Raw genomic sequence first — 23,944 nt, 5'->3', positions numbered from 1 at the left:
ACACACACAACGAGCTTTTAAAAGCTGGCATTTTTAATTCTGCGTAAAATTAATTTTTAACATTTTTATTTTTCAATTTTATGCTTTAGCATTTTGTACAGATTTTTAAATTTTTCGTATCGCATATATATATTATATAATCTATAGGATTTAATTTATATGAAATATATTTATAAAAAAACTGTATGTTATTTACATAGATAAATAATAACGATAAATTATTTCTTAGTAATAATAGAATGTTTTAAATGAAAACAAAAATCGAAAGCAAAATGAATGAATTTTTTATATAAAGAAATATTCCACTGGAATAGTTTTTTTTATAAGTAGTTTTTTTTTTTGAAATAATTTATAGGTAGGAATTTGAAAAACAGGTAAAATTTGTAAATTAATATTTTTGGGAAATTTTTCAGATTTTATCTAATGGTGATTCGGAGTCGATCTCGCAAAGTATTTTCAATTTGACGATGAATTTTATTCACCTCGTCTTGACTGAGGACACGTTCTAAATGTCTGTAGATGATTCTATAGCAATGTGATGTTTTCTTTGTCTTTGAATGAATAAATTCATCGATCAATGAGATTTGCTCAATGGTGTCGCCTCCGATTTCTCGAACAATGTCGTAAAAATCTTGCGATGAATAAGTCCCATCCTCAGGTAACCAAAAACTTATATCATTATAGCATTGCGGGTGAACGCTAACGGGCTGAAAAAAATTCCTCAATCAAATTTATTATTATAAGGTCTCGGATTAGTTCGACTTTTTTCGAAACTTTTTTTTAGAAAATTATCAAAAGTAATTGATTCAGAGAAGAAGTTTAGTTAAAAGTTGTTGTAAATCCGAGGCCTGTGATTTCAAACTTTACGATTTCAAAATATTTTATTTATCTAAATTTATTTTTTACCTTATATTGCACAGGAGAATTTTCATTGTCGACTTCGAATTGATGCAAAAATCCCGAGTCGGTACTCCAAAAAATGCGAATATCCGGAATATTGTACAAACGCATTGCCAATCTCTCGAGTCCCAAACCAAAAGCCCAGCCAATTCGTTCGGATGCACCGGCTTTTTGTAGAATTTCTTGTCTCACAATTCCACATCCCAATAATTCCATCCACTGATCATTGTGAAATATTTCCAATTCCCAAGACGGATGTGTGAATGGAAAATATTCGTTGACCCAACGATATTGGATATCTGTAAGTGAGAAATTTTTTTATTTTATTAAATCAAAGAGGAGTGAAAATTATCGAAAATTAATTTTGCCAAATCGTAAATTAAAATTTAAATTCGACCTCGTATTATAAAGGTAAAACAGGGTTGCCACAGGTCAGGGAATTCAGGGAAAAGTCAGGGAAAGTAGAATTCGTCAGGGAAATCAGGGAAAAGTCAGCAATTTTTATTAAAAGTACTGTACTAAATTAAATTTTTAAAATTCATAAGAAAATTCTAATTTTTTAGTGTTTTTTTTTTGTTTGCCTCATAAATTATAAAACTACTACGAATTCTAATTAAAAAATCTTTCTTTTCTGACCAGAATGAATTTTTAAATATTATTTAATTATTTCAAAAGTTTTAACGCAATTGTCTTGATAAATAATAAAATTCTTCACTAAAATTCAATTATTTTTAGGAATTTTAATAAAATTCTTTGCAAAATTCAATTATTTTCATAAATAACAATATTCATCGCAAAAATTCAATTATTTTCAAAATTAATACAAATCTTCGAAGAAATTCAATTATTTTTTAAAATTGTAACAAATATCTCGTCAAGAATTCAATTATCTTTATAAATAACAAAATTTTTCGCCAAAAATTAAATTATTTTCAAAAATTTAAATAAAATTCTTTACAAAATTTCAATTATTTTCAAGTTTTTCGTAATTCAATGATTTTTAATAATTACTATTTTCATAAAATTTATCAACAGATTTAATTATAGAAAAAACTTTTTGATACAATTCTACGAAAAGATTCAATTATTTTCATAAATAATAAAATTTCATTTACGAATTCAATTATATTTTCATCGCAGAATTTCAAATATTTTTAAAACAATTTTAAATAAATTCCTTGAAAAATGCAATTATTCTTAAAAATTTTATTAAAACTCGACGATAGAATTGAATTTTAAGAAATATTTAATAATTCAATAAAATAATAAAATTCGTTGGAATTTTTTGAGTAATTCTGCAAAAAAATTCAAATATCTTGATAAACAACAAAATTCTCTTCATAAAATCAATTATTTTAAGGAATTTTAATGAAATTCTTTTCCAAAATTAAATTATTTTGATAAATATGAAAATTCATGACAAGAATTCAATTTTTTGAAAAGTAATAAATTTAAACAAAATTTAATAAAACTCTTCGCATGAATTCAAATATTTTTATAAATAAAATTCATCAGAGAAATTAAATTATTTTCGACGTTAATTTAATAATTTTTTTTTGAAAAAAAAAAGTTCTAAAAAACTTTTTATCAAAATTGTTTATTAGAATTTAATTATTTTTAATTAAATTTCTTTAAAGAACTCAATTATTTTTCAAAATTATTAATAAAACTTTTCGTTAGAATTCAATTATTTTCATAAATAATAAAATTTTCGCAGGAATTCGAATATTTAAAAATGTTTTTTATTAAATGTTTCAAAGAAATTCAATTATTTTCAAAAATTTTGCTATAATTCGTTATTAAAAATCAATTATTTACAAAAGAGTTTTAATTAAATCAATTAAAAATTTCTTCAAAATTTCTTAAAAGAAATTAATTATTTTCAAAAGTAGTTAATATAATTCTCTGTAAAAATTAAATTTTAATAAACATTCAATTATTGAAAGAATTATTTATTTTTGTAAAAAAATTTTGATATAATTCTTTATTAAAAATCAATTATTTACAAAAGAGTTTTAACTAAATCCATGGGAACAATTAAAAATTTCTTTAAAATTCCTTAAAAGAAATTAATTATTTTCAAAAATTGTTAATAAAATTCTTTGTAAAAATTAATTTTTAAGAAACAATCAATTATTGAATAAATTATTTATTTTTGTATTTAAATAATTGAATTCTCGTAGAATTTTCTAATAAAAATTGATTTAAAAATGAATTTCGGTTAAAATTTCACATAATAATTTAAAATTTAATTAAATTTTAAATTAAATTAATTAAATAATTTAAAATTTAAAATTTAATTTTTAATTTATTTACATGAAGAAATCTTCTTTATTTAAAAAAGAAGTTATTGACGTTTTCGAATAATTTTATTTTTGAAGAAATTTGTAAAGAAATGTAATAGAACATTTTTTTGAGTATCTAATCAGGGAAAAACAAAATTTAATTTTTCTGGCAACCCTGTAAATACGATTGTATTTTAAAGTTAAAAAAAATAATACCTTTTCCAAAGAGATTTTGTGCAAGACCAACGAGACAATTTTTCAAATCAAATTCCATTATTTTCACTGCATCTAAACTGTGACAGCCTTGTTTATCAGAATTTTCATTGCCCCTGTGTTCAAATAGTTGCAAATCACGGGAATTTTTCACATTTGAAAAAACTTCATCGGCCGTACAAATACGAACGCCATCAACCTGATGAAACACTGGATAATGCTTGGAATCAATTTCATCCCTTCGATAAACATCGCCAATAATGAGAAAATTATTAAGACCCATTGAAATCAATTCCGATTGATGTGCAGTTGTGTGCGCTCGCAATAATAATTTCTGATTGATGTAATAGCAATCAGATTTATTTCGACTCACATGATCATTGGGCACTAATAGTGAATCGAAATTTTGCTGTGTTGTGACAATTGGACTTATATTGTCATAAATACTGAAGAGAGGATTTCCAACGTTATTCAAGTAAGTTTTGTAAAAATAATTTACTATTCGTCGTTTCACATAATAGAGGGGATGTTTTTCTTGTTGATGTAAATTACGACTGATTTTTGAAATTATTTTTGGTGTCACATTTGTCCAATTGTCGGTCTCGTATTTTTGATGATTGATTTCAATTTCGTTTTGGGTACTTTCAGCGCTCGGTGCTGTTGACAATTTTTTGCTTAACGAACATAATTGACAACAAAAATTCCTGAAAATTTATTATTTAATATTTAAACTCGTATTTGATTTATTATTATTATTATTTTTGAAATTTCAAAAACATTTTATTTTTAAAATGATCCTAAAGTTCTGAACGTTCAAATAAACGAAATTTATGCATTTTTTCTTCAAATTAAATTTTTATTATAATAATTTTACGTCACTATAAAAAAAAAATTAATTACAAAGTTCCTACACTCAAAATTTGATTTTTAATTTTAGTTCGAATCAGTAATTTTTGAAAATGTGATTAATAAAAAATATTTCGTTCATTTGAATGTTCAAAACTTGTGGATCATATTTTCAAATATCAATTTTTGAATGATTTTGGTTCAAAGTTTTATAAAAATTCACTTATTTAATAATTAATAATTATTATTTAATATTCACTAAAATATTACTAAATGCAATTCTTTGAAACAAATTCAATTATTTTCCAAAATTTCTAGTAAAATTCTTCGCAAGAATTCAAATATTTTCATAAATTTTTAGTACATTTTCTTATTAGAATTCAAATGTTTTCATAAGTAATAAAATTCGTTGACAAAATTTTATTATTTCCAAAAATTTGGATACAATTATTTAAATAAGAATTCAATTATTTTTGAAAAATTTAATAAAATTCTTGTCAGGAATTCAATTTTTTTATAAATACAATTCAATTATTTTCGATGGCAATTCAATAATTTTTCTTAAAAAAATTAAATTATTTTTAAGACATTTAATAAAATTCGTCGAAACAATTCAATTATTTTTAAAAATTTTGATATAAATCTTTATAAGAAAACATTTATATTAAAAGCAATTTTAACTAAATTCGTGGAAAGAATTAAAAATTTTCTTTGAAATAATTAAATTTATTATTTTTAAATTTTTAGATATTTTTTCATTTAAATTTAATTATTTTCAATACATTTTTAATTAAATCTCTTGAAAGAACTCAATTATTTTTAAAAGCTTAAATGAAAGTCTTCGAAAGAATTCAATTATTTGAAAATTTTTTAAAAATATTTGAAGCAAGAATTAAATTATTTTCATGTATAATTCTTCGTGGCAATTGAAATATTTTTAAAAATTCTAATAAAATTCTACTGTAGAATTTAATTATTTTAATAAATAATCAAATTCTTCGAAGAAATTCAATTATTTTAAAAAATTATAAAATTCTTTAAAGTAATTAAATTATTTATAATTATTTTGGTAAAATTTGTTTATTAGAATTTAATTACTGATTTTGAATGAATTGGAGTTGTAATTTTTTTCAATTTTTATTGAAATAAATTTTTTATTGTAAAGAATTTTAGTTTTCTATGTTTAAAAATTATTTTGAAGAATTCTTGCTGAAAATTCAGAAAATAATTGAATTAGTCGTTAAATTTTATTTTTCGATAGCTACTTTCTTCCTACTTCATTTTAGTCTTTAAACTAATTTTTTGCAACATTCTTTAAATTAATCTTAATTTATTTTTGTAATTAATTAACGAGTGCAAATCCTTTTTTACTGCGGCAATTATTTGTGAATGAAAAAATAGTACCTTTGCCTTGTCGTTCTCCAAAGCGAGGAAATATTCAAAATGTTTCGCATATTTCTTGAAAAATTCCCAATTTAATGAGACAAGTACGTACAGGAAAAATCAATTTTTATTAGAAACTTATTTCGGATTTTAAATCATTCATTGTTTGTCTATAATTATAATATTTATTTAAATGTTTTTCAAAACATAACCTCAATAAGTAGAAAAATCAAGTGTAAATCAACATATAAACTTAATTTTTATAATTATCACTGCACTAAATAAAGTGACATGACAAATTTCAACTTCTCAGTAAGTTCAGTAACTTTATACAAATATTTATATTGTACAAAAAGGATAATTTGATCAGTGAATATTTTTTTGACGTTTAAGACGTATTTTTTCACATGTGTTCTGCTATGCTCAATAGCAGACGACAAAATTCTTGCCATCTGCTGTAGAATATTAAAAGTTATTTAAATATTTAAATTCTATTACAATTGCTGAAAAAAAAATTAACAAAAAAATTGAGAAAAAAATGATCAAAAATCTGTTTTTTAATTTTATTTTTCACTTTCAATTACAATTTTCTTTTGTTATTTTATCAGAACAGTAAAATTAGAATTTTTTAAATTAAATTTAAATTTGCTTTTGTTAATTTATTGCATTTCTTGTAAATTTGCAATTAAAAAAATTAAAGACTTATTTATCATTATTGTGAAAGTGGTAAATTTCACAAAGAATAAAATTCTATGAAACAATTCAATTATTTTCAGAAATTTTAATACAATTCTTTTTTTAAAAAAATGCAATTATTGTCAAAAATTTAAATAAAATCCATTACAAGAATTCAATTATTTTCATAAATTTAGAAAAATCCTTCAAAAGAATTCAATTATAATAAAAATTTTTGATTTAATTCTATATATGAATTCAATTATTTTCAATTAAATTTTAACTTAATTTAAACAGAGAATTTTGATTTTCAACTAAGTTTATTGAAAGAATTTTGATTTTCTTCAAAAGAATTAAATTATTTTTAAAAATTTAAATAAAATTTGTCCCAAGAATTGAATATTAATTTTTATAAGTTATAGAATTCTTTGAAGAAATTCAATTGTTTTTCTTAAAAATCCATTAAATTTTTGAATAATTTTATTGAAAAATTATGAAAAATAATTCATTTTGAAAGAATTGGAGTTGTAATTATTTCCATATTCATTGAAATTATTTTAATAATTTTCAATGATCTTCTTGAAAAAATTTAAATTATTTTCTAGAATTTTAATATAATTCGTCACAAGAGTTGAAATATTTTCATAAGTTGGAAAATTCTGCGGATGATTTCAATTATTTTTTATACAATTTTATTTTAATTTTTTGAAAGAATTCAGTTATTTATTTTAAATTTCAATAAAATTTCTTAAAAAAATTGAATTATTTTTTTTTGTTGTTTTATAGAAAAATAAAATTAGAATTTTTGAAATTAAATTTAAATTTGCTTTTTTAAATATACTATATTTTCCTTGTAAATTTACAAATTAAAAACTTAAAAACTTATTTATCATTATTTTGAAAGTGGTAAATTTACAAACAATTTTTTATTCTGAAAACGTAATTTTATCCGATTTTGATAAATTTACAAATCAATTCTCTAAGTCTTGGTAAATTTTTCTTCTACAATTACAATTTAATTTTTATTTAATTATAATGGAGTTAAATTAAATTAATAATTAAATAAATAAATATAATTAAAAAATAATTTAACAAAAGAAGTGGATTTTTTTACAATGATAGAAAAATATATTTAACCGTCTGGCAATACAACTGCGATTATTGTTCGCTTAAACATTTTTCGTTTAATACTATAAATTGGACAAGTAAAACAAAGTTTATACAATATAAACATTTTTCAAACAAACTTTTTAAACTTTTCTTTGGAAACATTAGATGCAAAGAATTTTTGGCGGAGCATTTTTAAACAAAATTAAGAATTATCTTTTAATATTTCGTATTCTTAATATTCTTTTTCTAAGTATTCTTAAGTATCACATTTTTTTCTTAAATTTAAATCTTTCATTAAATTTCTTAATGACTACTTGAGATCCATTTAGAACTTGATTTTTACTTACGAACACAAACTTTACGTAAAAAAAGTTTTCCTGTCGACGGAATAAAAAGAAATCAATTGTTGCTTGGTTTAAAACAATTTCTCGTGACGTAAATAAAATCTAACAGCAAGTCTTTATGAATTCTTCTAAATGCCTCTGTATTGCCAACTTTATCGAAATTCCTATCCATAAATGCAATGCATTCGTTTTTCAAATTATCGGAATTATGTCGATCGGCGTGTTCCAAAACTGCAATCACATTATCAATTGATAAACATCTTTCGAAAAATTCTTCGCAAATTATTCGCAAATTTCCAATATCGTACTTGTCGGCCAATTCGTAGAGACCAAAGACAACGTTCTTTAGATTTTCAATTTGACCGATATAAATATATCGTAACATTTCCTTGAAGGCATTCGAATCGATATTCTCAATTTGAACGATATTCGTTAGATTTTCCTTCATTTGATGCGAGAACATTCCCTCGAAAACTGGACTCACCGAGGCGAGCATTAATTTATGCGCTGGAATTTCTTCATTTCCAATTAGAAATATAACGTCGCTGAGGGAATTATTGTTGAAAAATGGATGAAAATTGTTGACAACCGTTGACATTTTCTCCACGTCTCTTAATGGTTTTATTTTTAAATTCACGTGTAAGCAACGTGCGGACGTAATGAACTGAGTTAATTCGTCCTCGTCGATAAGAATTTCGTAGTGAGATAATAAATTTGTAACCTTGCTGAATACCTTCCTTCGCGGTATTATTCCAAATACAAATTTGATTTTCATTAAATTCTCAAAATTATGCTTATAACTCGAGTCATTGTAGAGAAGGAATCGAATGTATTTTCTTTCGGCATTTTTCAATGAATGAAAAGATTCGTAATTGGTTTTAAAGAATTGAATATACCATTTTCTGTTTGGTACACCTGCGATTTCGAATGATCCTGACGTATGATCAGAGCCATGCATATCATCGTAATTGCAATTTTTAATAATCCAATTAATGTCCGTGACTCCAAGTGTCTTTTGGATTTCTTTTTCGTCTCTCTCCGTCTTCTGAAAATTAAAGTTTAACATTTATTCATTGCTAGCAAATGTTGCGCGAAACACGGGATTTAATTCTTATTATTTTTAGTCAAATTTTGAATTTTATTTTCAATTATCAACTTCAATTCTTAAATTATTTATTCAGATTCGAAATTACAAGAAAATCATTATTTATTATCTAAAATATTGATAAATTAATATTATTTTTATATTTAATAAAATTCTTTGATATAAATCAATTATTTTCAAATAATTAAAACAATTTTCAATTATTTGGAAAAATTAAAAAAAAAATTTGTTTCAAAAATTAAATTATTTTTATGATATATAATTCTTTGTAGAAATTCAATTATTTTCAAAAATTTTAATAAAATTCTATTAAAAATTTCAATTATTTTCAATAAAATTTCTTGAATGAATTTTCGTTTTTCTTAAAAATTGTAATAAAATTCTTCGAGACACTTTGATTATTTTTGAAAATTTGCCACAAGAATTTAATTATTTTCATAAGTTATAAAATTCTTTGGCGAAATTCAATTTTGATAATATTCTCTTAAAAAGTTTAAAATTAACAAAAATTGTCAATGTATGTATAAAACGGGTAAAATAACAGAATCACGCGATCATTATTTTAACACATTTCGTTGAACTATATTTTACCTGCTTCAATCTTACTATTTTCTTCACTTTCCCCGACATTTTTGCTTAATATTCAAATTAATTTTTCATAAAAAAATTGCGATAAAATTGACAATAATTATGACAATTTGACAGTTGTTGTTACTTGTTGTAACTCGCCAGTCTACATAACCTTAAAATATATGAGAAATAAGTTCATGTAATCACTGGTAGATGTCAGTTTGGCGCGCAATTTAAAAGTACAGAATAGTTATTCTTATTTATATAGAAAAATAATATTAATAAAAATAGTTTTCTAAAGAGATAAAATAAAATAGAGAACGAAAAAAACGAAAAGAAATATGAAATAAGTAGTTTAATATTTTGCGTAGCGAATATAATTTAAAAAAATAATATTAGCAGGATTAGCAGAGTTTTTTTTTGTTACGTTACTGTACATGGTTGTTTTTGGGTTGGTAACATTGCTTGTTGCATAGTTCACGTTCATTGTAGAAAAATGGAGGAAAGTGTTGATTAAATTGTCAAATATTTATCTTTTAATATCATATTAATCTTTACAACAATTCATAAATATGTTTAATGGGTAAGTTTAATTTTAATTGGAGATTTATTGTTGTGTGTTAGTTTTACTACAAAATGAAGGAAAGATGCATATTTTTGAAAATTTGTTTTAGCAAAACATAACCTCAAATTTTTACGCGTGGAATTTAAAAAGTTGTCAATTGTTCGAATCGTCGTGTTCATTGCGTCGATAATTAGTTTTAAGTAATTTGTTTACTAATTACCCTAATTACTTTAATTAAAACGATTAATTATATATAAAAGATTATATTTCAACAAATCGTACGAATTGAAATTAAAAATTAGTATTAGCAGGTCTTCGGAAAGTCTTTTTTAACTAATAATTTTTTATTTTTGTTCTTATTTACAGATTTTGAAAATAATTACGAAAAAATGGTAAAATTGGAGCGCTTGGACAGGAAGGAAATCTATCGGTAAGTTACGAACCCTTTTCTATAATATATACTCTAATAATCAATTATTTTTAAACAAAATTTTAAAAAAATTTCACGAACAAATACAATTATTTTCTAAAATTTTATAAATTCTTCGCAAAAATTCAATTATTTTGAAAATAATTTTAAAAAAATTTCCAAAGAGAATTCAATTTTATTTTTAATTTTTAATAATATTTTTCGAAAGAATTTAACTTTTTTTAAAAATTTTAATAAATCCTTCGAAACAATTCAATTATATTTATAAAAAGTGAAATTTTTTACAAAAATTAAATTATTTTCCATAAAGTTTCACGAAAGAATTAAATTATTTTTAAAAATTTTAATAAATTCTTTGCGAACATTCAAGTATTTTTAATACAATTTTAATTAAATTTCCTGAAAGAATTCAATTTTTTTTTAACTTTTAATATTTTTCGAAAAAATTCAATTATTATCTAAAATTTTTAAAATTCCTTCAAAACAATTCCATAAACAATATAAATAGTAAAATTTTTTCCATTAAATTTCACGAAAGAATTCAAGTTTTTTCTTAATTCGTTATAAAATTTTGCAAATGAATTCAATTAGGTATTTTCTAAAATTTTAATAAAATTTAATAATTAACTGTTTAGTTTCAATTATCAACAAACACGATTATTTTAAAAACTTAAAAGAAATTGTTCATAAATTTCAATTATTTTAAAAAATTTTAATTAAAATTTTTATAAATTTTAACAAAATTCTTCTTGAGAATTTAATTGTTTTCCTAACTAATAAAATTCTTTGAAGGAATTCAATTATTATTAAATTTTTTGATAAAATTCTTTGCAACAATTCGATGATTTTCAATACATTAATTAATTTAGAAAAAAAGGCAATTATAAAATAGGAAATTATATTTTAAATACAAAAATACAATTCTTAATTCGGTGTTTACAAAATTAAATTTTTTCGTCGACAATAGTTTTAACCGATTCGACTGTTTGTAACGTTTAAAAAAAATAAAAAATTCTCCGAAAAATTATAAGTTAAATTTGACAAACTTTTTAAAAATTTTACATTTTTGGACAGAATTTATTTTTATTTGTTACATTTAAAATATAACAATTTAAACTTTATCTATAGAATTTCTTTGTCTGGAGAAATTTTCTTTTTAGAATCTATTTGAAATATTTCAAATACTTCAACATTGTTCACGCTTAAAAATTATATTTTTAACATTTTCTTAATAATAAATTATCACAAATTTGATAAAATAATTAACAATATTTTCATTAACAATTGAACGAAAATTCTAGAATAAAACACAAAACTGAGTATTAAAAATTAAAGACATAATTCGGTAGTAGAAATTAAAATTAGTCTTTTTTCTACTTTCATTGAAAAAAAAAGTATCTCTTGATTGTCAAATGCGTAAAATTACGATTTCGATGCTCATAAATTTTGAGAATTCATGGCGAAGAGTAATTCCAACAATAATTCTTGTTTTACGTTTTTAAAAGCGTCCATTGTTCCAATTTCATTAAAATTCTTTTGAATGAAATTAATGCTTTTTTTCTTCAAATTCACCGAATTGTGACTATCGGCAAGTTGTAGAACTGCAATTGCATTCTTTACTGTTAAATAATTTTCCAAATATTGTTCACAAATGATTCGCAATTTTTTGACATCGTACTTGTCGGCCAATTCGTGAAGACGAAAGGCAACTTGCTTTGAATTCTCGATTTTTCCGGTGTAAATAAAACGTAGCATTTCCTTAAAAACTTCGGGATCAATTTCCTCAATTACGACAATATTTGTAATATTTTCCTTCATTTGATGAGCGAACATTTTCTCGAAAACAGGACTCATTGACGCAAGGACAATTTTGTGAGCTGGAAAATTTGTATTTTCGACATTAAATGTCACATCACTCAGTGTGTCATTGAGAAAGAATGATTGGAAATTATTTTCGATTGTTGATTTTTTCGCAGTGCTCAATTGTTTAATTTGTAGATTTAAATGTAGACAATCGTTGTTTGTGAGGATTTTTCTTATTTCATTTTCGTCGATAAAATATTTAAATCTTGAAATTGCGCATCTATTTTTGAAGTAGAGTTTTTTCTTGCGAACTATTCCCAGTGCTAGTTTTATTTTGAAAATTTTCTCTGAAAAATGTGATTCCGACTGGACGTTGAATATTTGAAAGTGGACATAATCGCCTGCTTTTATTCGCGATGAACAATAAGAACTGTCTATTTTGTCGATTTGAATGGTACACTTCAAACTTGGAGTGCCCTCCACTGGGAATACATTTGAAGTAATTACTCCATCAGAAGAAATAACATTGTCGTAATTTTTTACAATCCAACTGAAATTTGTAACTCCAAGCGATTCGTGAAGTGATTCTTCTCCTGATTTTTCGCTTTCCGTTGTTGTTACGCTTGTATCCATTTCTTTTTTTTTTTAAAACGAATAATTCCCTGCAATTTGAAATTACATTTAATTAGTGTTGCTTTAAAAAAATTTGCTTTTTGAAATTTAATGGAAATTCTTCAGGTTTTTAAAAATTTCATTATTTTAACTATTTTTCTTTAAATTTAATTATTTGAATAACTCGTATAGAAATCGCCAAGATATTTCTAACAGAAACTTGAATGTAAAATATTTATTAATATTAAATTTATTTCAATGAAATTTGACAAAATTTTCAATTATTTCAATTATTTAAAAATTTTTTTTTGAAATAGAATTATTTTTAAAAAAAAATTAATTAAATTTTGCAAGAAACAAATTTTTTCGGAATTTCTAAATTAAATTATTCAAAACTTCAATACTTTTTGTTAAACAAAAAGTTAAAAACTTCTTATTTATTTTTCGACAGTAATTAAAATTTCATTCTAATTTTTATGAAGAACCTTTTGAAACTTAATTATTTATAAAAATTGCAATTATTTTTTTTAGGATCTTTGAATTACAAAACTTTAAGAAGACAGATTATGTCAATTATTATATTACTTGGTAATTAATAATATAATTTGATAAATTGACAGAAAATAAATATGAAATTTTGCTAGTACATTTTTTCAATTTATTAATGTGTAATTGTATTTTATTAAAACTTACTTATTTTTCGAAATTCCGAATGGTATGGATTTTGTTGATAATTCACGTGGCTTGATAACTTCTCGATCTTGAGAATTAAAGTTATACTTTCATATAAAGCGATAGTGTTTAATTCTACATTTCAACATTTATTGGCATTTTTCATCAGTAGTGGAGTCAAATTATTCATGTAAATTCAATAATCTCTATACTTGATTTATTGAGAAATTGAAGAAAAGAAAGATAAATAAATAAACTTGTGAATACAAGAGAGAAATTGTGAATTGTGACATGTGCGTAGAAGCGGAAGACGAAAAATTAGGAAAAACTTCCTGTCGCTGTCGTCAGATGGCAGTATTGGCAACTGGCGCGTAATTTGAATAATTTAATTGAAATCGTTTTAGTTATAGGTAAAACAGGTGAAATAATTTTAAAAAAAGTGTAACCAGGTGTGAATGTTCATTCTGAAATGTAAAAGACTAATCTTTAGACTAATTTGTTAATTAATAATTAATAATTAATAAATTAATAAATGTAAAGGAGATAAGTACGGGTAAAATGGTAACCTACCTTACCTACACTACCTTATCTACTCTGCCTTACCTACCGACCCACCCCTGTTAGTAGTTGACAAACAAGTCTCTAGTCTTCTTGTTGACAAGTTTACAGTTACAACGTTTGTTTATTAGTTTATTTATTTAAATAATAGTGCTTGACAGTTTAGAGTGAAATTAGAAGAAGAAACGATAAATTATAGTTACACAATTTTTAGTTTTTTCTCAGCTGAGAATGAATTACTTTCTTGAATGCCCCGGTACGCAAAGGTACAATTTTTCTTGAGAAACGGAATTAATTCTCTTGATTTTCTTTATAAAGTTTAGTTTCTTCTCAGTTGAAAATGAATTATTCTTTTTAATTTACAGGTAAAAGGGTAGAATTTTCTTATGTGAAACAAGTGTATTGTGGAGATTCTTTTCTGAAACGATCGGACAGTCTGACGCAAATGTGCAACAAAGAGTTGGAAATCTTCGAGGACGATGAAGAATTCTATCATTTCAACGTGGGAGATCGCCGACCGGTGAGTCGATTTTTGTAAAATTTATTAATTCTTCGATTATTTATTAATTTTTTATCACAGGGATCACAGTTTGACCTCTTTTTCTCATTTTTATCATAGCAAATTAATAAAAATATGCAAAATCGTGCTTATCATCTCCTTTTTCGATTTTTTGTTTAGGAAAAACTTTTAGGTTATGTTTGTCATTGTTCGAGGTACATCAACAATATTAAGTACTTTCACTAATTAATTATATTGATTTAATTAATTACTTAATTTTTCTAAATTAAAAGTACTAAATTAAGTAATAAAATGAATAAAATCACAAACATAACCTAAAAATTTTGCTTCTTAGGTCCCTTTCTTCGTTTTTGTAAATAATAACTATTTAAAAATAATTATTTTTACGAAATTTAATGAAATTTAAAAAAAAAATGTACCTAATTATTAGGTAAATTTTTTAAAAAATGTACCTAATAATTAGGTACATTTTTTTTAAAAATTTCATTAAATTTCGTAAAAATAATTATTTTTAAAATAATTTTAATTGAAAATTTTAAAAATAATTGGAACTTACAAAGAATTTTATCAATAACTTTTAAGAACAATTAAATTGTATAAAAGAATTTAATTACAATTTCGAAAAATAATTGAATCTGTTAGAGAAATTTTACTAAAATAAATATTTTAAAAAAAATAAAAGAATTTTATTATATTTATAAAAATAATTGAATTCTTGCCAAGAATTTTACAATTTACAAAATTTGAAATTGTTTTGAAGAGGTTTATCAGAATAATTGTTGATAATAATTGTATTTTCATTAAAACTCTTGAAAATAATTGAATTTAAATAATATTTTTAAAATAATTGTATTCTTTCTAAAAATTTTATTAAAATTGTATTGAAAATAATTAAATTTCTGAAAAGAATTTTATTATTTATGAAGATAATTGAATTCCCAAAAAGAATTTTATTATTTTTAAAAATAATTGGATTTTGGAGAAGAATTTTATTATTTATAAAGTAATTAGAAATTTTGACCAGAATTTAAAAAAATATTTGAACATAATTGAATGTTTGCGTAGAAATTTTCGAAAATAATAATTGAATTTTGGAAAAATACATTTCTCAAGGAATTCGATTAAAATTGTATTAAAAAAAAATTTTATTATTTACAAAAAATAATTGAATCACTTTAAACAAATTTTATTATTTATAAAAATAATAATTGAATTATTGCGAAGAAATTTATACAAATTTTCTAAATAGTTGAATTCCTGTGGAGTTTTTATTGGTAATGAAATTAATTAAATGTTGTAGAATTTTATTAGAATTTTTTTAAATATAATTGAATTCTTTTGGAAAATTTTATTAAAATAATAGATATTGAAAATCATTGAGTTGAGGGAAATTTTCGAAAATAATTGAATTTCCCCTAAAGAATTTTATTACTTTTGAAAATAATTAAATTTCTGCAATAATTTGTAACTTCTTCAAAATTCACTTCTTTTTTTTTGGACTTTTAACTACAATTCTTCTATAAATAAATCAATTATTTTTAATAATTAATTCAATATACATTAAAAATTTGAAATTATTTCGAAGAAGTTTATCAAAATTTTTGAAAATAATTGGATTTTTATTAAAACTTTTGAAAATAATTGAATTTAAATAATATTTTAAAAATAATTGTATTATTTCCTGAAATTTTATAAAAATTTTATATTGTAAATAATTATATTCCTCCGAAAAATTGTATTATTTATGCAATTAATATTGAATTTCTTTAAAGAATATTTTTATTTATGATAATATTTTAATTCTTGGGAAAAATTTTCTTATTTATGAAAACAATTGAATTTTTGAAAAATAGTAAATAATAATATTTAATTGTCTGCTTAATAAAGTGAATTCTTTAAATTTTCAATCTGTAATCATTTCAAAAATTGATGTTTATTCTTAAAAATATAAAATTTTTTAATTTACAAAATAATAATAAATGGAATACCGCGTTTATAAATTTATCTATTTTTATAAATATTTATAATTTATTTATTTATTTATGAAAATTAGAATCTCAATTATTTTTTATACAATTTTAAACGAATTCTTTAGAAAAAGGAAGTTATTCTTGAAAATTTTATTAAAATTTTTTCAAAAAAAATCCTTTACTTAAAGAATAATAAAGTTTCCCCATTTTAAAAATTAAAATCCCCCTTTTCACCTATAAATATTGCAGGGAAAAATCTGTGATCCGTGATAAATATTGCAGGGAAAAATTTTCACTTTTTTAAAAATTTATTAACATTTTTCTAAATTAGAAATTTAATTCTCCTTTGATGGTTAAATTTTTGCGAGTATTAATAATGAAAAAAAGGAGACAGTATTTATTTATACAATCTTTATTTTCTTAGAGGTAAAATTAATTTTCTCGCTATTGTAAATACTACAGAATTCTATAATAATTTATAACAGGAATGTAATAATAATTATAAAGAGACATTAAATGGTTTGTGTATCACTACCACGAGGTAGATTATCAGGCATCAATTCTCGTGTTTCAATTCATATTTAAGACGCAGTATTATAAAATAGATTTATATATATGTATAATAATATAAAAGTCGATTTATTCTTAATCTATATTTGATATTGTCACAGAGGAGATTTATCTCTCGATCGAATTGAGATAGATTTACATATTTTTTTTTTTTCTATTAAATAATCTCCACTTCTGCCTTTGGAATTACATTATCGTTTAAATCTTCAACGGTTTCAACGCTGCGATCAGGTGTCGTACTTTCGGCTTTTTTCCCAGCATTAGATGGTGATGAGGTAATTGGTTCCGTATCCGCATTGCCACCAATCTCAAGGGTATCGTTTTGGGGCTTAATTTCGACTACTCGAAAACGGAACACAGAGCCGCTATTTTCGTCACCGTCAGAATAGGTTGTGTCGTTGACGGTCACAACGTGACCATTAATGACCTGAAAAAAGAATTAGTTTTTCGATTAATCGGCAAAATTTTATATATTCTGTAAATTTCGATTATTAACAATGTTACTAAAATTTGTACTATTTACTATGTACTTTTTTACGATTTGAGTTTAATTAGAAATTTTAATGAATTTAGATTTTTGGAAAAATTTTATTAATTCAAATTCTTCTTGAAATTAGTTGAATTTTTTAATTTATTTTTAATTGATTTATTAAAAATAATGGATTTATAGAAGAATTCTAGTTAAAAACCCCCCAAAAAGAATTGAATTTTTAAAAAGTTACAAATGATTGCAGAAATTAAATTATGCTCTAAAATTTTTAAAAATTCTCGAAAAAATTTCAATTATCTTTATTAATAATAAAATTCTTTTTCGAAATTCAATTATTTTTAAAAACTTAAAAAAAATTCTTGGCAAAATTTCAATTATTTTCAAAAATTTTCCTGAATTGAATGATTTTCAATATCTACTTTATTTTAATAAAATTTTCTAAAAGCATTCAATTATTTTCTAAAAATTTCAATAGATTTCTACGCAAACATTTAATTATTTTCAAAAATTAGTGAAATTTTTTAATATATATTGAATTTATTATTAAAAATAGTTGATTTAATAAAATTTTCCAAAAAAATTCAATTATTTAAAAAAATGTTAATAAAATTCTACGCAAACATTTAAATAATTTCATAAATAATAAAAATTTTACAGGAATTCAATTCTTTACAAATTTTAAAAATATTTCTTCGCAATAATTCAATTATTTTCAAAAGTATTAAAGTTTTTTTCAGAGATTCAATTATTTTTATAAACAATAAGACTTCTTTTAGGAATTTAACTAATTTTCATAAGTAAGAAAACTCATTGCAGAATTTGAAATATTTTTAAAACAATTTTAATCGAATTCATCGAAAAAAGTAATTCTCCAAAATTCAATTATTTTCAAAAATTTTAATAAAATTCTACGCAAATATTTAAATATGTTAACAAATTTTTTTTTAATTCTGGTCAAAATTTCAATTATCTTTGTAAATAATAAAATTCTCCTCCAAAATTCAATTATTTTGAAAAATTTTAATAAAATTGTAAACATTTAATTATTTTCAAAAATAATAAATTTTTTTTTGGGAATTCTATTATTTTCATAAATAATAAAAATCTTTGTAGAAATTCAATTTTGTCTAAAATTTTTTTAAAAATTATCGTCGGAATTTCAATTATCTTTATAAACAATAAAATTCTTCTCCAAAATTTTATTGTTTTCAAAAATAATAAAAATTTCACTGCAATTCAATTATTTAGAAATTTTTAAATAAATTTCTTCGCAATAAGTCAATTATTATTTTGTAAATAATTCTTTTTATAGGAATTTAATTATTTTCAAATATTTTAATATAAAATTCTCGTCATAATTTCAATTATTTTCACAAATTTTCTTGAATTTAATGATTTTTAATACATCTACTATTTTAATAAAATTTTTGAAAATAATTTGATTATTTAAAAAAAATTTAATAAAATTCTACCCAAACATTCAATTATTTTAAAAAATAATAAAAATTCCACATGAATTCAATTTTTTAGAAAATTTTTATAAATTTCTTCGCAATAATTTAATTATTTTCATAAGAAATAAATTTTTTTTAGGAATTTAATTATTGTCATAAATAATAAAATTCTTTTTAGGAATGAAATTTATTTCCTAAATAATAAATCTCATTGCAGAATTTCAATTATTTTTAATATAAAATATTAATCCATTTCTCGAAAAATTAATTCTTAAAATTTTTATTAAAATTCGTCAACAGAATTTAATTTTATTATCTAAATATTTGTTGATAAAATTCTTTATGAGATTAGTGTAAGCATAAAAAAGTAAATTTTGAACATTTTAAACAATTAAAATTTAGGTAAAATTATAATTTTTTGTCAATAAGAAACAATTTTAGTGACATTACCTAATATTTAACAAATATTTCTCATTGACAAAAAATTGTAATTTTTATTCAAATGCAACTTTTAATTGAGTGCTTGGATACAACAAGGGGACGTACGCTCGGCGAGCCGCTTTAAAGTCAGTCAAAGGTACCGTAAAGTGTAAAAAATGAAAATTCAAAATTTTGAATTTTGAAAACTGCCATCTTATAGGAAATAAAAATGCGCATCTTTTTTTTCTTTGAAATTTCTTTGAATAATTAATATTTTTATATGATAATGGAAAAAATGTGATTAATTTTCAATGTTAAATTTCATTGAATTTTAAAACATAAATCGTCGTATCTCCGACAAAAATGAATGAATTCTTTTGATTTTTGGTATACAAATGCATTTGGACCTATAGAAGACGACAATATCACGAAAATGTTAAAAGCAATTAATTGTTTATTGATTTTTAATTGTTAATACTGACCGGTCAAAAATAATTTTTTCTTATCTTTGGCTGCAAAAAGTATGCGGGGAACTTTAAAATTCAAACAACTTCCAGTGAGACATTTGTTTATTACGATGTGAAGAAGTTTTCTGTAAAATTGCAGAAAGATTAGTTTTATATTTACAGAAATACAATAGTTTTAAGAAAAATGCTCGCGCCGCCAACGATCCCTACCGCACAGATTTTAAGGTTAGTTACACGGTAAAGTTTTATTTATGTATAAATATATGTGTGTAATATTTGCATTGAATTATTTATTAACTATTACATACTATACAACATAGGTATACACTTGTTTAATAATTTTGTAAAATATTATGTGTATGAATATAAATATTACAAATAATTCTAGCAATATTTAATTAAATTAAGATTATTTCTGATATTTATTTTTGTTAGTATATCGTTTATTTACAACTCAATTTTTATCGACTCTATAATGTATTAAAACTATTACTCAATATGCTGCAACAACACTTAATGTCCTTTTTAATTACATACTATGTTGAATCTAGTATAATCTAATAATATCTATTAAAATATAATAGTTCAAAATATCACAATTGTCAAAAATTGTTTAAAATAAAAATTTTTCCTAGTTTTTAAACAATAATATTAACATCTAAAAACGTTTTATAAATTTAATAATGTTTAAAATAAAAACATTTCTTTTAACACAGATATTAATCTTAATTTAATTAAATATTGCTAGAATTATTTGTAATATTTATATTCATACACATAATATTTTACAAAATTATTAAACAAGTGTATACCTATGTTGTATAGTATGTAATAGTTAATAAATAATTCAATGCAAATATTACACACATATATTTATACATAAATAAAACTTTACCGTGTAACTAACCTTAAAATCTGTGCGGTAGGGATCGTTGGAGGCGCGAGCATTTTTCTTAAAACTATTGTATTTCTGTAAATATAAAACTAATCTTTCTGCAATTTTACAGAAAACTTCTTTACATCGTAATAAACAAATGTCTCACTGGAAGTTGTTTGAATTTTAAAGTTCCCCGCATACTTTTTGCAGCCAAAGATAAGAAAAAATTATTTTTGACCGGTCAGTATTAACAATTAAAAATCAATAAACAATTAATTGCTTTTAACATTTTCGTGATATTGTCGTCTTCTATAGGTCCAAATGCATTTGTATACCAAAAATCAAAAGAATTCATTCATTTTTGTCGGAGATACGACGATTTATGTTTTAAAATTCAATGAAATTTAACATTGAAAATTAATCACATTTTTTCCATTATCATATAAAAATATTAATTATTCAAAGAAATTTCAAAGAAAAAAAAGATGCGCATTTTTATTTCCTATAAGATGGCAGTTTTCAAAATTCAAAATTTTGAATTTTCATTTTTTACACTTTACGGTACCTTTGACTGACTTTAAAGCGGCTCGCCGAGCGTACGTCCCCTTGTTGTATCCAAGCACTCAATTGTTGAAATAAGTATAGTTGGAAAACCAAATTCTTTATCCAGAAAATTAAATTTTATTTAAATAAAAAAATCGTTTTCTTTTATTTAAAAAGAATGATAATTTTTAACACATCTGGTATTTTATTAATTTAGATTTAAACAGCAATAGTGTTGCGTTGATAGTAGAAATATTGATAATGTTAGGATTTCTTTTTATGTTTGGATTTTTTTCCATCCATCAAAATCATTGAATCGTAAATGCTTGTGGTATTTCGTATTTTTTGAATTGAAATAAATTTTTGTCAAGATTCTGACAGTTATATGATGTGAAAAAAAGTCCATAAAAAACACCCGATTTTAGTTTGTAAAATTGATTTATTGACTCACCTTAGTGGTGGAAGTGCTGTTTGAACCTTTTGGTACTTCACTCAATGGTTTGAAACCTTCAACTTGGCTTCTAAATAATTCTTGCATTCTTTTCCGGAACATTTCTGGAAAAAAAAAGAAAAAGATAAATAAAAATGATTGAAAAATGTTTTTTATACAATCAGGCTTCTGAAAATTGTAATAAAATTCTTTAAAACGATTCAATTATTTCTCAAAAACTTTTCGAAAATCAATGATTTAGATTTTCAATATATCTATACAATTGAATTGAATTATTAAAAATATTTCATAAAATTTTTCGAAAAAAATCAATTTAAAAGCTTTTTATAAAATTCTACCGCTAGAATTCAATTATTTTCACAAGCAATAATATTAGTTTTGAAAAAACTTAATTCGTATAGAAAAATAATTATCAAATAGAAATTCAATTATTTTCCCAAATAATAAAATTTTTTACGAGAATTCAATTATTTAAAAATTTTAAATTCCTGTGAAGAATTTAAATGAAATTTTATTAAATAATTTTATTTGTTTACTTTTAAAAATTACTTTTAAACACAATTGTATTTTTTTTGAATAAAAATTTAAAACAAAATCTTTGCAGAAATTCATTTATTTAAAAAAAAAAAATTTAATAAAATTCTTGGCATAAATTAAAAGTAACAAAATGCTTTACAAATCTTCAATTACCTTCAGTTTTAATAAAATTTTTTGCAAGAATTTAAATATTTTCATTGAATAATAAAAATCATTTTAGAAATTCAATTATTTTCAAAAAACTTAATAAAATTCTTCTCAAGAATTTAATTATTTTCATATAAATATATAAAAATTTTAGCAGAAATTAAAATATATTTTCAAAAGTTTTGATACAATTTTTTCGGAAAAATTCAATTATTTTTAATAGAATTTAAAAAAATTTCTCAATAAAATTTAATTATTTTCAAAATTTGAATGAAATTCTTTGAAAGATTTCAATTATTCTTTAAAATTTCTGATACAATCTTTATAAGAAGTAAATTATTAGCAATACAATTTTAATTAAATTCTATAAAAGAATTTAAAATTTTCAAAAATAATTGAAATTTTGCAATGAATTTTATTATTTGTAAAAATAATTGAATTATCGGGAAGAATTTTATGAAAATGTTTTTAAATAATTGAATTCTGCTGAAAAATTATATTATTCGTGCGAAAGTAATTGACTTCTTACAAAGTCTTTCGAAGATTTTAAATAAAATTGTTTTCAAAATAATTGAATTTTTATAGAGAATTTTATTTAAATTTTTGAAAGTAATTGAAATCTTTAGAGAAGTTTTATTAAAATTACATTCAAAATAATTACATTTTTACCAAGAATTTTATTATTTATGAAAATAATTGAATTATTGCGAAGAAATTTATAAAAAATTTGTAAATAATTGAAAATATATTTCTGTAAATAATTAAATGTTTGCGTAGAATTTTATTGAAATTTTTCTTTAAATAATTGAATACAATTTGAAGAATTTTATTAAAATTTAAAAATCATGGAATTCAGGAAATTTTTTAAAAATAATTGAAATTTTGCCAAGAATTTGATTAAAATCTTTGAAAATAATTAAATTGTTTCGAAGAATTATTAAAATTTTAGAAAATAATTAAATCCTTTCAAAAAAATTTTTTTAACATTTTTCGAGGAATTCAATTAAAATTATACTAAAAATAATTGAAATTCTACGATGAGTTTTATTAGGTATTTATAAAAAATAATTGAATTCCTGTAAAAAATTTTATTATTTATGAAAGTAATTGAATTTTATTTGTTTAGTTTTAAAAATAAATAAATACAATTGTATTTTTTAGGATAAAAATATTGAGAAAATAATTGAAGTTTTCAAAAATTTTGAAGCAGGATTAAAATGAAAATAAATATTTTTTTTTTTAAATCAGGAAACAGTCAGGGAAATACTGAATCAAATTTTTGTGAATCGACTAAAACAAATTTTTTTTATTCGTTGGAATTAATTTTCGATAGCGTTTTTTTTACTACTTTTTTCAGTATTAAAGCTACTTTTTGATATTTTTTAAAAATTAATTATTGAGTGTAAAGGCTGATATATAAATAAATA

At 21.6% G+C, this 23,944-nt stretch overlaps 4 protein-coding genes across 4 annotated transcripts in view; all 4 read right to left on the bottom strand.

Moving 5' to 3' along the window:
- Positions 1-272: 272 nt before the first annotated feature.
- On the bottom strand, positions 273-6,052 carry LOC122498619 (probable phenylalanine--tRNA ligase, mitochondrial). The gene is made up of 4 exons (XM_043606439.1): positions 5,649-6,052; positions 3,402-4,102; positions 907-1,199; positions 273-707 (listed from the first exon to the last, which is right to left on the bottom strand). The coding sequence occupies exons 1-4, from the start codon at positions 5,696-5,698 to the stop codon at positions 417-419; spliced, it is 1,335 nt and encodes a 444-aa protein (XP_043462374.1). The 5' UTR covers positions 5,699-6,052; the 3' UTR covers positions 273-416.
- A 1,285-nt stretch (positions 6,053-7,337) lies between these two features.
- Positions 7,338-9,592, bottom strand: LOC122498551 (speckle-type POZ protein-like). The gene is made up of 2 exons (XM_043606328.1): positions 9,453-9,592; positions 7,338-8,801 (listed from the first exon to the last, which is right to left on the bottom strand). The coding sequence occupies exons 1-2, from the start codon at positions 9,489-9,491 to the stop codon at positions 7,812-7,814; spliced, it is 1,029 nt and encodes a 342-aa protein (XP_043462263.1). The 5' UTR covers positions 9,492-9,592; the 3' UTR covers positions 7,338-7,811.
- Positions 9,593-11,335: 1,743 nt separating this feature from the next.
- LOC122498539 (protein roadkill-like) lies at positions 11,336-13,813 on the bottom strand. Its single transcript, XM_043606312.1, has 2 exons — positions 13,535-13,813; positions 11,336-12,891 (listed from the first exon to the last, which is right to left on the bottom strand). The coding sequence occupies exon 2, from the start codon at positions 12,860-12,862 to the stop codon at positions 11,864-11,866; it is 999 nt and encodes a 332-aa protein (XP_043462247.1). The 5' UTR covers positions 12,863-12,891; positions 13,535-13,813; the 3' UTR covers positions 11,336-11,863.
- Positions 13,814-16,957: 3,144 nt separating this feature from the next.
- Positions 16,958-23,944, bottom strand: part of LOC122498540 (icarapin-like) — a 77,462-nt gene continuing 70,475 nt past the window's right edge. Inside the window, exons 3-4 of the mRNA XM_043606313.1 lie at positions 21,834-21,937; positions 16,958-17,558 (exon numbers count right to left, since the gene is read on the bottom strand). Coding sequence (XP_043462248.1) covers positions 17,289-17,558; positions 21,834-21,937 — 374 coding nt within the window. The 3' untranslated portion in view covers positions 16,958-17,288. The remainder of the gene's footprint in view (positions 17,559-21,833; positions 21,938-23,944) is intronic.

This window comes from Leptopilina heterotoma, unplaced genomic scaffold, assembly GCF_015476425.1.
Source record: "Leptopilina heterotoma isolate Lh14 unplaced genomic scaffold, ASM1547642v1 Lhet_152, whole genome shotgun sequence".
NCBI classification, from domain to species: domain Eukaryota; kingdom Metazoa; phylum Arthropoda; class Insecta; order Hymenoptera; family Figitidae; genus Leptopilina; species Leptopilina heterotoma.
The sequence above is the reverse complement of the archived record's forward strand: the minus strand, read 5'-3'. Positions and strand labels throughout refer to the sequence as shown.

What these genes read in the sequence shown, in the direction of transcription:
- LOC122498539 (XM_043606312.1), bottom strand. Translation starts at nt 12,862, where the DNA reads ATGGATACAAGCGTAACAACAACGGAAAGCGAAAAATCAGGAGAAGAA.
- LOC122498551 (XM_043606328.1), bottom strand. Translation starts at nt 9,491, where the DNA reads ATGTCGGGGAAAGTGAAGAAAATAGTAAGATTGAAGCAG. An exon ending in AAATAGTAAGATTGAAGCAG is followed by an intron (nt 8,802 to 9,452) that starts GTAAAATATAGT and finishes TTTAATTTTCAG; the next exon opens with AAGACGGAGAGAGACGAAAA.
- LOC122498619 (XM_043606439.1), bottom strand. Translation starts at nt 5,698, where the DNA reads ATGCGAAACATTTTGAATATTTCCTCGCTTTGGAGAACGACAAGGCAA. An exon ending in ACAAAATCTCTTTGGAAAAG is followed by an intron (nt 1,200 to 3,401) that starts GTATTATTTTTT and finishes TCTCACTTACAG; the next exon opens with ATATCCAATATCGTTGGGTC. An exon ending in ATTCTCCTGTGCAATATAAG is followed by an intron (nt 708 to 906) that starts GTAAAAAATAAA and finishes AATTTTTTTCAG; the next exon opens with CCCGTTAGCGTTCACCCGCA.